Source organism: Micropterus dolomieu, linkage group LG06, assembly GCF_021292245.1.
Source record: "Micropterus dolomieu isolate WLL.071019.BEF.003 ecotype Adirondacks linkage group LG06, ASM2129224v1, whole genome shotgun sequence".
Lineage (NCBI taxonomy): Eukaryota > Metazoa > Chordata > Actinopteri > Centrarchiformes > Centrarchidae > Micropterus > Micropterus dolomieu.
This window is the reverse complement of record NC_060155.1, coordinates 11,645,441-11,659,540: the sequence shown is the minus strand read 5'-3', so window position 1 is coordinate 11,659,540 and position 14,100 is coordinate 11,645,441. Positions and strand designations below refer to the sequence as shown.

The following is a 14,100-nucleotide window of genomic DNA, read 5'->3' as shown; positions in this document are numbered from 1 at the left end:
TGCCCATCGAGGTGCTGAAATGTGATTCCAACCAAATTGCTAGAAGTAAGACATACACATATTTTCCAGCAAAGAGCAGAGAAAACCAAATTCCCAAAGTGTGATCAACAGAATTACGTAAATGGGCAAGACAAAGAGAGCAAGAACAAGAGCAAAGGAAAAACAGGGGTACTGACGCACGCAGAGATGAAATGGTTCCATCCCCTGACGGAGAGCACAATAGAGCTTTGTCTCTGAGAACTTGAGAGAAGTACTGCTCACTTGGGGGACTACCACCACAGCAAAAACACATCTGAGCCTGTACGCAGGTCTGGACCCATGGTAGTTTATTACCAAAACTACAGTATGAGACCACAAGCAACTGCAGCAGAACATGAAGATCGAAGTACAGTACAAGATGAACATAGTTCAGTTTTTGGGTAAATCATGCTGTAGCAGATACCTGTGTTCTCGTGTTTGCGTCTACCCCTCAGTAATATAAAAACCTTCCATTGCAAAAGCATGAGTGCAACTGAGCAAGAGTTTAAAGTGGTTTGGAAACATCCCAGTGGCGCATGTATCAGCATCACTTCAGTAATCCTGTTTGCAACCCCAAAGGCATGAGCTTCATAACTGACAGCGGAACAATTGATTTCACTCATCTCAGTCCAGCTGAGAATCAAGAAACACATTCAATATGCATCACACATTTTCTATAATCACCACAAAAACAGACACAAGAGTGTTTTCAGCATCAGCAGGATAGATGCGTTAGTCACATTAAAATAATTATGATTAAAGCGAGAGCAAAGTTCATGTTCATGTTTAAATTAAGCACCATGGAAAATGTGGTCTCTTCCACCCCTGGTTAACAGGGGGCAGGGGTGGACGTATGCACCCACATGGTATTTGGTTTTCAAGCACTACTTGTATTGGTTAAAAATTGCTTTCATAATAGGTGTACGTGCCGCTTCAAAATATATGGCAAAAAAACAAGCTGGAGCCAGTTGCATAAAAAGTAGACCTAGTCTTACACGTTTTTACTATGTTACATAGAACTCATATAGTAGTGACTAAGGTAAGAATTACAACCAAGCGCACAGCGGACTGTGGGTAAAACGAGACACTTGACAAAAGCTAAAAGATGACTAACAAGTCAGTTCCACCTAGTGGCACACTGCTTTCCTCCATCTGGAAACCCCTTTTGTTTTTGTTCATTTTAGTCTATGAGATATCAGAAAATAGAGGAAAATGCTGATTACAATTACTCAGAGCTCAATGTGACATCGTCAGATTGCTTGTTTTATCCGATCAACAGTCCAAAACCCAAAGGTATTCAATTTAAAGTGATAAAAAGCAGAGAAACTCTACATTTCCTTTTATGACTCAAATAATTAATCAATATTTGGAATAGTTGGCAATACATTTTCAACACAACTCTGACAATAAACCAACAATTTGCCAAATTGTTTAAGGTTTTAAACAGAGGACTAAGGTAACACGTCTGTTACCAACTCACCCAACATACTGCTATAACAAGTGGATTTTTACTCAAACTTAAAAGGGGGGGCATGTGGTTACTTTAAGTAACTCTGAATTAGTCAATCAGTAATGTTTATGCAACATAAGAATTAATCAACAATCTACCAGATGTCGAAAGTTCAGACTAATCTAAAACTGAATGTATGCAACTGGCTCCTTGTCGAATAGGAATAAGACACAGTAGCACCAAGAGTTCACAGTCCACAATTTGCATACACATGTGAAAATATTATGTAACATCTCTTGGGACATGAGCTAAAAACAGGTATCAAAACCTCTCACAACAAAAAAAAGTCCCAGATTGTCAGCTAAATGTAGAAGTAGCTATCTATATATAGCCTAAAACTATATTAAAAAAAATTCCTTTCACTCTAAAAATGTGATATTATTTTGTCATTTTTAAATAAACCATAAATACTACAGTACACATAAAACAATTTTGTTTTAAATGCAAACAGATGAATCCTTAATCATTTTAGAAAATATGATGATCCAAAACTTGATGCTTGCAGTCCCTCATCAAACATTGTTTTATAAGAGTTTTTGAGAAAATCAACGTAGTTCTGAATGCTTTGTTTGTGGCTCTCTGACTGGTCCAAGCTGAGCTGCAGGTCCTTCAGACGCGCATCGAAATGTTTCTCTGCCTGCAGATTAAAATTCAGACAGTTATTTTCCTCAGATATTTCCCCAGGTTGCATCAAGGTTAAGTTGAGTGCAATCAGCCAGCTCCGTGACATTTATGTGCTTTGTGTATTCAAGAAAAGCACGATACTCACAGTGAGCTTGCTCTGGCGAAGAAGCCTCAGCTCATTATCCCTTCTGCTCTTCTCGGCTTCCAGCTCCAGTATTTTGGTCTGAAGGGCCTCTTGTCTGGAAACAGCCTGGTCTTTTACCTTGTTGACCTGGACGAGTGGGAAAACGTTAAATTATCTGACAAAGTGAAAGACATTGCTTCCTTTGTGCCAGATCTTTATCTGGAAAACACTATAGGTGTTTCAAAGATCGGGTCTTTAACAGCAAGTACAGATAAGTGTTTCAGGACCTGTGGGATCGACTGTGCTGTATCAATCAGTGAGAGAGCACATACACATTTTATATGTATATGTAAATTATTACTTTAAAGTTAAAAATCTGAGGTGGGAAACTGGAACATTTGCACTGGCATTTACGCTCCTTACAATCTGTTAATTAAAAATGTTGATTGGATTAGTGGGCTGCACCTATCCTGGTTGACCAAGGTAAAGAAGGATTATATTTTAATTCAATTCTACCTGGTCAACTGATGACATTTTCCAGCAATCTGCCAAACAGATAGTTTAATAGGCAAAACACTTGATGCTTTTGTCATGTTTGTTGATAACTGTGTGAGTTGTCTCTGAGCTGTACCTGTTGTTTGACGTCTGATAACGCTGCCTCCAGCTGCCGGCTGAGGGCCTGGGACTCTGATGAGCGTTGATCCAGCTGCCGGTTACTGTAGCTGAGAGCTTCCTCCTGAGCTGCAAGCCTCCGTACCAGGTCCAGGTTCTCCTGCTGCAGTGTGTCCATCTGCCTGCGAGCGAACACACACACACACACACACACGTAAGTTCAACATTTCTAGTTAGCTGTACAAATTGAGAAACAAATATTTGATATCTAGATAACAGACACGAGAGGATGGCTTACTTTTGAAGCGACTGCACTTTCTCTTGTAGTTGTAAATTGGCCTCATGCGTGGACTCTTTCATCTCCACAGATGATTTCAGCAATTTTGTTTGACTCTCTATCTGTGTACGTAAAATGTCAAATTAAGAATCACCTGTAATTGTTACAAGTGAATGGAGCAGATAAGAGTGTTTCACATCACATGCAAACTGCATAAAATGACAGCCCATTTCATGCTAAGTCTTGTTTTCAAGATGCCAATTTATCACCGCTGATGGAAACATGTGGGTGAATGCAAAGGACTCGCACAGCACAAAACACTCACAAATGGGTAGGTAGGTAAGGATGGTTGCAACCTACTTGTTTCCACTGCAATCGGAGAATTCTTTATCACAATCAATCAAAATCAACTCACAACAGGACCAGAAAACAAGATGCGCTGACAGACAAAAGGGGTTGTACTACCACCTAGTGGTCAGATGTAGGACAATGACTGCATTTTATGCCACCTGACTGCCACAGGTATCATTGCACACCTTAACCTGCAGTTGCCTAATGGACTCTGACTTTTCTGAGCACTTCCTCTCCGAGCGTCGCAGGTTCTCCTGGCACTCGAAGAGACTCTGCTCAGCTGCACTCAGTAACTCGGGGTAAGACTTCAGTTCCTCCACACGCCCCTGCAGCTCCTGCCTCACCTGGGCTCCAGAGGACGGCAGACGGAGTGGGGTGTTGGGAATAGACAACATATTAGCCTAAAGAATCATCACAGCCCTTAAAAGAGAATCCTTTAAGCGTGCAGAATGTGCCAAGATTCATCTCTGGACTGAGCTTTGGCAACAACAGCCAGCTGAAGTGTTTTGCCGCTCAGAATTACTGAAGGAAGTTTAGTTAGCAGATCCAGGTGCAACAAATGTTATGCAGCTGAAAAAGCAAAAGAAACATCTAACAGCGCACTGACTGGCCATTCAACAGCAGCAAAAACATCACGGCTGATCTGAACATACCAGATAAAGCACAAAGGTAATGTTAGAATGTGTTAGCACAAAAAAAAAGATAGAAATTAGTGATCTAAAAGATATCACTGTTAGATACACTCGCTGTTCATTAAGGCGTGTGCACATTAAAAGTGTTCAAAACTTCAATAAAATATAGGGAAACCTGTATATGTAGGGGCGGGAGGTTACCTTCTCAACTTCTGTATCTTTTCCATCTCGTGTCTTCTCTGTTTCTCTTAAAAGATTTGCATATTTCATCTTCAGATCATCTATCTCAGCTTGAAGCTCTGCAACCTAGAAAAACAAAAGTAAATCTGATGTATCATTCCCTACAACTGCAAACTAATATTTTTGCTGAATCATTCATTCAAACCACATTCAGTATTACTATTGAAAGCACATTTGAAAACATTATTGAACAATGGGGTTTTTAAGTCACGGTGGGAGCTGGAGGCCACGTGCACACATGTACATTACATAAACTGTCTGTAAACATTTAAAATTGGAGGGCACCAAACACCCCATATCTACTAGACTTGCCTCCTAGGTGACCGCAAGCTCATATCTCTTCAGTTGCCGTTGTTTACTGTCTGAGGAGGACAGTGACAAGAAATATTGCTAGGGAGGCAGAGGTCATTCTACTTGTAGATCTACAAGTTAACCCGAGTGTGACAAGTATATGATCCATACCTGACCTGTTGCTCAGTTTAAGACCACTAAGGAAAATTCCCTCACATCATATAAAAGGGTAAAAGGAATAATAGCTGCTTGGAATTAAAGGATCAAAACTTGTTAGTATTTTGCTTTGTTTCCTGACCAGAGGCCTGTCCTACAAAGGGAGTTTAACCTACTCAGTTTTAACTCGGAGTTATCAAGGAAAGTCAGGGTTGACAATCTCTGACTGCCTACATTGGTGTTAAACAGTGAATAAGATGTTGGTTAGTGGATTTGGAGTCAACGTAACTGGAGTTGGTGCATAACAAATAGGTTAGGCTTGTTGGTAGCATATTGAGTAAATTTGTAATTATCTTCACAGTTTTCTTGGTACAGTTCTCAATTTTGTACATTATGGACTCTTCTTTTATGTTCACTATGATTAAGATGCAAATTTGGTCCATTGTTATTTTAAAAATATATGGTGCCAGGGGTGAGGGGTAAAGAGAACAAAATTCAGTATTTCAGTGGTAAATTTATGGGGGGAAATAATCACTAATCTACAAGTAAAAAACTTGAATATTCTCTGATATTATATTAAAGTCATACATTTATGAGAGAAACTCTCTGGTTCAAGGAACCACATTGCTTCATTTTGCAAGGCTTCAACATCATACAGACGCTGCTACCGTGTATTATGTGCGGAGTGGAAAATTATACTTCTTAATTGGATTTAGCAGAGGAAATAATCATGATTTTAGCCCACAATCACCATATTATCATATGCACTGGGACTTTGCTGTGAACTGGGCCAAAGTGATTTGGAATTTTTGTGACTTTAATTTCAGGGAATTTCCAAGTTTTGTTCTTGTAAATTTAGCACTTTCATCTAGGACATTTTTTCTTGGATTATAAACTGGCTCCATATTTTTGGACACATAATATTGTCAATCTAAATATGTGAAAACATTTAGCATAATTCAATTATACAAATGAGCGACGATGATCAGAAATTGGCATTAATTAATTAAGATCTCCTCCCTATATCACAGAGGCTGCAGGGCTTCCTGTATGAATGCAATGCTGTTGAGAACAACTTCATCTCAGATATCAAATGCTTTCTTCCTCACAGTGTTTATAATCTATTATAAAACAGAATCATACTGAAAAAAACACTTCAAATTTTCCTTTATAAATTACAGTGATTAATGTGCCATGTGGGCTTTTTAAGGAGTACATTGTTAGGTGTCAATTCATATTCATTATGTGCGGGTTCAAATATGGTAAAATGTGTGTTAATTTGCAAATATGCTCTTTGTGAATTAAATGTTTGCATATTGAAAGTCTTAGTTGACTACTACGACTATTATCTTTATTTTTCAAATTAAAATATCTGGTGGGGGAACTCTAATCTTCCAGGTTAGAGCTACAAAAATAAATGAAAAGAAGGTAATGAGTAAAATGAATGAGCAGATGTCAACCTGGTATTGGCACTGTACGGCTTCGTGTTTCCTCTCCTGAGACACAATCTTCTCTTCTACTAGGTCAGACTCACAATCAGCCAGCTGCTGCTCCAACTGAGCAACAGATGCCTGCAATAGCACAAACATCAAGATCATTTTAGTGATAGAAAAAAAAGAAATCAGAGAGAGAGAGAGAGAGATTTCACCTTTCTTAAGAATATTATGGATGTGCACAAACAAGAGAAACTAGAAATAACAAATGTTCATCGGTCAGCTGACTGTGATGATACTAATTGCCAGTATGAATAATTATGGACATATTTATGCCTTTTTATATACAGTCCATGATTTATGCTGCAAGTGTTTTTTAATACCTTTTACAGTAATGACATGCAACCTGTTTGGCTACTTGTACCTTGAGTGTTGCATTATTGAGGCTGAGGTCTCCATTTTCAGCACTGAGTTTTTCAACACGTTGCATCACAGTTTCATTAGCTGCAGTGAGCTCGTCCTTCTCCTTCTGCAGCCTAGCTGTCAAGTCTGCAATTTGGCTTGATTGAGAGTGCACATTTAAAATTCATCAGTGAAAACTGGTGGTTGCCATATATTTGTGTGTTGGTTTCCATTATTAAAAAAGTGGCAGTGTGTGGAAAAGAGAAATGGCCAACCTTTTCAACAATTCTATATGAGCGACAAGTTTGTCATTCGCATCCATCATCTGCTCCTTTTGCTGTCTCCTGGAGTCTCTTTCTAAACGGGCGCTGGCCAGCTGAGCATCCTGCATGCCAACCAAGAAAATAATGTCAAAGCTAGATCCTGAATGATGTGTGTATATATATAAAAAAGACACAACTATTTTGACTTTATACCTTTTCTTTCATTTGCGCATAGCATTTCTCAATAGCAGCTTCAAACCTCTCAGCTCTTAGTTTCTGTGCTCGGGTGGCTTTCTTGAGAGCTTCTTTGTCCTGTGCTGCCTTCTCCGTCAGAGAGGTGATGGAGCCTTTCAGATCATCAATTTCCATCTTTTGCTCGGTCAGGGTTCTCTCCAAAGTCTGCAAAGGACAGCATACACATAATGATATGCTATAATATCATGTGTTTTCTTTAAAGCAGTTTGTCAAGAGAGTGGTAAAGCCGTTTTTACCCGTAGCTGTACAGTCAGACGATTGTTTTCGGCCTCTTTGTTGAGCAGCTGCGCCTGCAGGTGAGCACGAGTCGCCTCCACAGACTTGGTCATGTGAACAGCACTCTTTATGTTCTCCTGTCAAGAACATTATCGATGGATGCTTTAAAATACACTTTGCATCCTTTGCACTTTCAGAATCTGCAAGCACATCTATATGAAAACTTCTGCTGTGCTTACCTGCTCTTCTTTCCGCAGATCCATCAGTTCCTCGACTCTTCTTTCTGTCTCACTCAAATCTCTTTTTAAATGCTTTAAGACAAAAACGACAGCAGTCAGCAGATGATTTGAGACTAGAATTCGCATGCTATTCTTGTTCTCTAGGGTTCTTGTGCAATAAAAGTACATTCTCATACAGTAGATGACTTTGTCATATCTCACATTAATTTAGTACTAAATGTGGCTATGTCAGGTGACACAGCTTTGAAATTAATTTGACCAGCACTTACCAATTGAACCATACAAACCAGTATGTAGTACATAAGATTAACCCAGATTAACCCCTTTTCACAGACTAAATCTTCAAACAGGTTGCCACGACTTAAGCGCAAAGCTTTATTTGCATACACTTAAATTAAGTTCTTTCCCTTGATTCATTGCATATACATAATGAAACCCCTCACCTCATTTTCACCCTCAGCCTGTGTGATCTTCTTCAATAAAATGTCTATTTGGTGGACGGCATCAATTCGATCAGTCTGTATGGAAAGATTATATTATATTATATTATATTATATATATATATATATATATATATCTCAGATATATAGATAGATAGAGATTTAGTTATTTAAAACAAGTATAATGAAAAACACACTTTTCACAAATTTCCAAGAAGCATTTAAGTCAGTGTGAGAGTTTTTCATTTGCTGTTATGAACTTAAAGTAACTACAGTACTACTATGAATCTAAACCCATGACTATCCTGAGAAATATACAAGGTAGTATTGTAACCAACCTCTGAATCTTGGAGCTGTTTCAGCTTCTGACGAACAGACTTATTTATTCGTCTAAAATCCTCCAACTTCTCCAGCAAAAGTCCTCTCTGCCTTGCAATTCGGCGCTTATCACTGGCAGACTGTCTTGAATCCTTCATTGCAAGAAAGTTAGAATAAACGATTATAAATGTAAAAATGATATTTAACAATGTATGTATGTATGACAATGTATGCAGAATTGCAACAAACATACAGCAAATTCATCTTCCATGGCATCTTTAAAAGACACCAGTTGTATGGCAGCAGAGTTTGCAGCTGCTTCTGCATCCATCAGTATTTTCAAGAAAGGGCTTTTTCCATCAGCAAAGTCTCCATGACTAAATGAAAAACAGGGTGAAAACTGCTTTAAATTCAGTTAGACTGTGTTTATCCCCACATACTAGACTGTATGTTTACATGTTGGTGCACCATAGGACCTCACCAATTTATGTCAGCCTCTGGGGTACTTGTGTGAAGAACGCTGCGTGCTCTGCTCCTTCTCCCCAGCTCGTGAGACCTAGCTAGATCACCACAGCTCAGAGATACATCCTCCATGGCAGAGCTGAAACCAAGTGGGGGACTTTGGAGTTCATCCTCTGGAGACATACCTCTTACTACTGACAAAACAACATACAATATCAGTGTTGACATAAAGAGGCGGGCAGGAAGTTAGTTCACATTCACGACTTTTAAAATGATCTTAGTTAGACTACACAGCCTAGCTTGCACATTATTCTGAAGGACAGTAAGACTACAGTAGGTTGTCAAGCACGCTAACTAAGCTTGCTTGATAGCAACAGATCACGTTAGACGACAGTACCAGGTTTAGTGACTGCTAAGCTTTACGTTACACTGAAGACAGCAAACATTATGTTAACTCAAAACACAAAGCAAAAAGCAAAGCAAAGCCACTGACATGTATTTCGTAATCCCGTAAAAATAACGCCACTGAAAATGTAAATATTAGCTACTTACGATTTCACCTTTTGTCGGTTGTGAATAACGCTACTCCAAACTGAACCGCCCCTCTCCAATGCTCGATCCGGATTGGCTAGCTCTCAGGCAACGTAATGATACAGAGTTATTTTCTCACTGCTGATTTGTTCCCCAAGGTCAAAGTGGGCGGAACTTAGTTTGATTAAAGTTGCGAACAGCCAATGAACGAAAGCAAGCAAAGAGACTGGCTGAAACCATAGAAACGAAAAGTTTACTTCCACGACATCTTACGGTTAACATCAAGTTAACGTTACTTACAGTATTCATATTTTGTACATTTTATTTGCATGAAACTCAAAACACAGTATAGCATTGTTAAGATAAAACTGAGTGTTGTTTAACCTATTCTCGTGGCGTAGCTTATCTTTGCTAGAGCTTCTGCAGTTCAAGTTAGCTGGACAGCTAATGCTCGGCTTCATTTGAATGGAAATGTTCAAAGCAAAAATACTCTTTATTGGTCCCAATGAGGTATGTACACGCCTTCCCTCTATTTTTACTGTCAGATGTCGATAGGTAAGTTAACTAGATAGTAGTTTGTGAGCAGTGAACGCGTAAGCTTTTATGTGCTTAGCACATATTACGATAGCTAACAACCATTGCACTCTGACTTAAAATGCTCACTCGCTCCTTGCTCAAACTGATTTCTCCGTGTCAAAAGCAACAAACAAAAACATCACAAGTGTATGCTTGCATCAAAAACCTGAGCGCCTGTGCGTGTGTTTGTTTAACGTTTCTTTAACCGAGAAGTGTGCAGTGGTGAAACGTAACGTAGCATTTTTTTAGCCTACAGTAACGTTACCGTTTTTAACGTTTATTTGAAAGGGACCACGGATTATAAACATTTCATTAGTTGAAATCTGATGCATTATACAGATATAAGTTAGCTAGCTAACAATGTCGGAAAGTCAACAGCGAGAAGAGATGTCTATCATTACATAGCAGCAAAATCCATAAAATATGCAGCTTAATGAACAACAATTTCTGTGGCATCCGCAATCTCTGAGTGACATTTATGAACATTCACATTTCACACATCACATTTCTAAGTTATCAATTATAGATCTTTACTGTCATTCAGTTGTGCATGAAATTTTCCAAAACCCCAATACAACTTTCCTACAGTTTAGGTGTTTTTGTTTCTTATATTTTTAAAGTCTTTTGTAAATAAAATATCACCCAAGCCACACTGGAAATTAATACTCAAGTGACGTAAATATACTTCTCTGACTATAGATATCTGTTTATTCGACAATTACTAGTGACTTTGCTAGTTAATATTTTACATTAAAAAAAACACTGGAACAGCCAAAAATATGTACATACATTTGAATTAGCTCAACCTGGACCAGCTATAAGATTAATATATTTACATTTCAGACTATAATAATCTAATATAACATTATAGAATAATATAACACTGAAGATGTAATGCTGCCTGCAAAATATTTACTTTTACTTTGGATACTTGAAGTACATTTTGGTATTATTATTTTAATACTTTTACTTAAGTAGGTGTTGAGAAGTTTGACAATCAACTTTTAACTTAAGTAAAAGTTGTAAATCTGATACCTTTTTCACAGCACACATTGGGACTTGCAGGAAAAGCACAGGTGAAACCAATTATGTGAACATGGCTCTGTTCCCTTTAGGTGTTCAACTAAGGAAGTTATACTGTCTGTCAAAATGTCTGCTGTGAAAATGGCGCATTCATATGATATGACTATTCTAAAATCATCTGTCTGTTTTTCAGAGTGGGAAAACGGTTCTTGCAAACTTTCTCTCAGACACAACAGAAAATGTGGGAGGTGAATACAGACCTACTCAAGGAGTAAGGTACTAACCCTGTTTCAACTTAACTGCTTTCCACATGGTACAGGCAGTTTACCCAAACTCATTAAATCCCTGAGATGAAAATAACAGAACTTTTGGAATGCCATTTTAATTTTAGTGTAAAAATCAGTTACCTCCACGATTAGATGATTACAGCAATGTATCCGTTTTACCGTGTGATGTATCAGAAAAACAAAATGCAGCTATTTTCTACTGTTTCAAGGATACTGGAATTTGAATCAGAACCTAAAGGCAGTGGCGACAACACTACATGTGAGTTTGAACTCTGGGACTGTTCAGGAGATTTTAAGTAAGTTAAATGTCAAGCACATTTTCATTGAACAATGACGTATCCATTACCCTGTCCCAGCTTGTGACATATTAGAAAAGTCATTACTTTCAATAACTGGTGTCCTTTTCAGTGCCAAATATCCAGATGCAGATAGACAATCTGTTCTCTTCATACAGATTTGAATCATGCTGGCCTGCACTGATGAAGGACTCCAGCGGTGTGGTGATCATTTTTAATCCTGATGTTCCAAGTCACCTCAAAGAAATAGAGACGTGGCACTCGATGTTCATCTCCTCTCAAGGTTTGCAGGACAACCAGTGTCTACTCATTGCTCACCACAAGCCTGGCTGCGGAGTAGAAGACAAACGGCTGCCCTTAGGTATTTTCACTGCAAGCCTCCCAAAGCTGTTGTATGAATAATTATTGCTATTTTTCAGCTGACATGTATATTCTTTCTTATGCAGCCTCGCATCTGAGCAGACTGCTGCTTATTCACTCCAACCTGGAGGAGGAACCAGAAGATGTGAGGCGAGCTTTCCGCAGATACTTGGAAAATGTTGTAAATACAATGTCGGAAAGTCGAGAGCGAGAGGAGATGTCGATCATTACATAGCTGCGGAATCAAGAAGAACATTTTCGTTGGTATCTGCAATCTCCGAGTGACATTCATGAACATTTAGTTTAGTAATTCTAGATCTTCACTGTCATTCAGTTGTGCATGAAATTTCCCAAAAACTCAATGCAACTTTCCAACAGTTATATTTAAAGCGTTTTGTGAATAATATATTATCCAACAATCTGGAAATCAATACTCAAGAGACACTAAATATACTTCTGACTAGACATCTGTTTATTGGACAATTTGGTGCAGGTAGTTGAGAATGTGACAATTATAAGTGCAAATGGAGAAAGAAAAGTAAAATATTTAGACATCATATCCAATAATGCCTCCTTTGCCAATGCACTCTCCAATGTAGAACCACATCAGCACCTCAGTGGTCACAAGTCCATTCCTCAAGGCATCCTACAAAACAAAAACAAATTACACTCAAGAAGATTGCTCTAATGACAATTTCCAGAGTTAGAAAATGAGTTATGGTAGTTTAAACAAGGCCTGACCATGTAACATGAAAGAGTAATTGTAGAGTGCATAAATGAATCCCTTCCCATGCATACAATTACCTGCTACCAGTCCCAGGACACACACCATATACAGTATACAGGTGCTGGTCATATAATTAGAATATTATATGGGGTGGTGATGGAGTAGTGGATAAGACACATGCCTTTGGTGTGAGAGACCCGGACATGTATAGCAATTGTAAGTCGCTTTGGATAAAAGCGTCAGCTAAATGAATAAATGTAAATCAAAAAGTTGACTTATTTCAGTAATTCCATTCAAAAAGTGAAACTTGGATATTCTATTCATTACACACAGACTGATGTTGACAAATGTTTATTTCATTTAATTGTGATGATTAAAACTGACAACTAAATCCCAAATTCAGTATCTCCGAAAATTAGAATATTACTTAAGACCAATACAAAAAAAGGAATTTTAGAAATGTTGGCCAACTGAGAAGTATGAACATGAGAAGTATGAGCATGTACAGCACTCAATACTTAGTTGGGGCTCCTTTTGCCTGAATTACTGCAGCAATGCGGCGTGGCATGGAGTCGATCAGTCTGTGGCACTGCTCAGGTGTTATGAGAGCCCAGGTTGCTCTGATAGTGGCCCTCAGCTCTTCTGCATTGTTGGGTCTGGCGTATCACATCTTCCTCTTCACAATACCCCATAGATTTTCTATAGGGTTAAGGTCAGGCGAGTTTGCTGGCCAATTAAGAACAGGGATACCATGGTCCTTAAACCAGGTACTGGTAGCTTTGGCACTGTGTGCAGGTGCCAAGTCCTGTTGGAAAATGAAATCTGCATCTTCATAAAGTTGGTCAGCAGCAGGAAGCATGAAGTGCTCTAAAACTTCCTGCTAGACGGCTGCGTTGACCTCGGACCTCAGAAAACACAGTGGACCAACCCCAGCAGATGACATGGCACCCCAAACCATCTGACTGTGGAAACTTTACACTGGACTTCAAGCAATGTGGATTCTTGATTTCCAAAGGAAATGCAAAATTTACTTTCATCAGAGAACATAACTTTGGACCACTCAGCAGCAGTCCAGTCCTTTTTGTCTTTAGCCCAGGCGAGACGCTTCTGAAGCTGTGTCTTGTTGAAGAGTGGCTTGACACAAGGAATGCAACAGCTGAAACCCATGTCTTGCATATGTCTGTGCGTGGTGGTTCCTGAAGCACTGACTTCAGCTGCAGTCCACTCTTTGTGAATCTCCCCCTCATTTTTGAATGGGTTTTGTTTCACAATCCTCTCCAGGGTGCGGTTATCCCTATTGCTTGTACACTTTTTTCTACCACATCTTTTCCTTCCCTTCGCCTCTCTATTAATGTGCTTGGACACAGAGCTCTGTGAACAGCCAGCCTCTTTAGCAATGACCTTTTGTGTCTTGCCCTCCTTGTGCAAGGTGTCAGT

General features: G+C 38.9%; 3 protein-coding genes across 10 annotated transcripts in view; 1 reads left to right on the top strand and 2 right to left on the bottom strand.

Annotated features, from left to right (window-relative positions):
* Positions 1–311: 311 nt before the first annotated feature.
* Positions 312–11,760, bottom strand: LOC123972916 (outer dense fiber protein 2-like). Of its 5 annotated transcripts, none has more exons than XM_046052676.1 (17): positions 11,664–11,760; positions 8,883–9,057; positions 8,655–8,778; positions 8,422–8,553; positions 8,087–8,161; positions 7,644–7,715; positions 7,425–7,541; positions 7,147–7,332; positions 6,946–7,055; positions 6,693–6,828; positions 6,296–6,406; positions 4,350–4,454; positions 3,702–3,860; positions 3,187–3,287; positions 2,908–3,070; positions 2,298–2,423; positions 312–2,165 (listed from the first exon to the last, which is right to left on the bottom strand). In XM_046052676.1, the coding sequence occupies exons 1-17, from the start codon at positions 11,743–11,745 to the stop codon at positions 1,992–1,994; spliced, it is 2,148 nt and encodes a 715-aa protein (XP_045908632.1). In that variant the 5' UTR covers positions 11,746–11,760; the 3' UTR covers positions 312–1,991. The 5 variants fall into 5 exon arrangements, with proteins under 5 accessions (XP_045908632.1, XP_045908635.1, XP_045908633.1 ...); XM_046052679.1 differs by lacking the exon at positions 11,664–11,760 and adding an exon at positions 11,006–11,020; XM_046052677.1 differs by lacking the exon at positions 11,664–11,760 and adding an exon at positions 9,416–9,622.
* Positions 9,616–14,100, top strand: part of ift22 (intraflagellar transport 22 homolog (Chlamydomonas)) — a 7,197-nt gene continuing 2,712 nt past the window's right edge. Inside the window, exons 1-5 of one of the 4 annotated variants that reach the window (XM_046052691.1) lie at positions 9,616–9,904; positions 11,187–11,269; positions 11,490–11,539; positions 11,735–11,937; positions 12,023–12,200. In XM_046052691.1, coding sequence (XP_045908647.1) covers positions 11,760–11,937; positions 12,023–12,171 — 327 coding nt within the window. In that variant the 5' untranslated portion in view covers positions 9,616–9,904; positions 11,187–11,269; positions 11,490–11,539; positions 11,735–11,759 and the 3' untranslated portion in view covers positions 12,172–12,200. Of the gene's footprint in view, positions 9,905–11,186; positions 11,270–11,489; positions 11,577–11,734; positions 11,938–12,022; positions 12,201–14,100 lie in introns of all 4 variants that reach the window. The other 3 variants (XM_046052690.1, XM_046052689.1, XM_046052688.1) reach the window with 3 other exon arrangements.
* LOC123972923 (ATP synthase subunit g, mitochondrial-like) overlaps positions 12,386–14,100 on the bottom strand; it is a 3,663-nt gene continuing 1,948 nt past the window's right edge. The window contains exon 3 of the mRNA XM_046052692.1: positions 12,386–12,582. Within this exon, the coding sequence (XP_045908648.1) occupies positions 12,484–12,582 (99 nt within the window). The 3' untranslated portion in view covers positions 12,386–12,483. The remainder of the gene's footprint in view (positions 12,583–14,100) is intronic.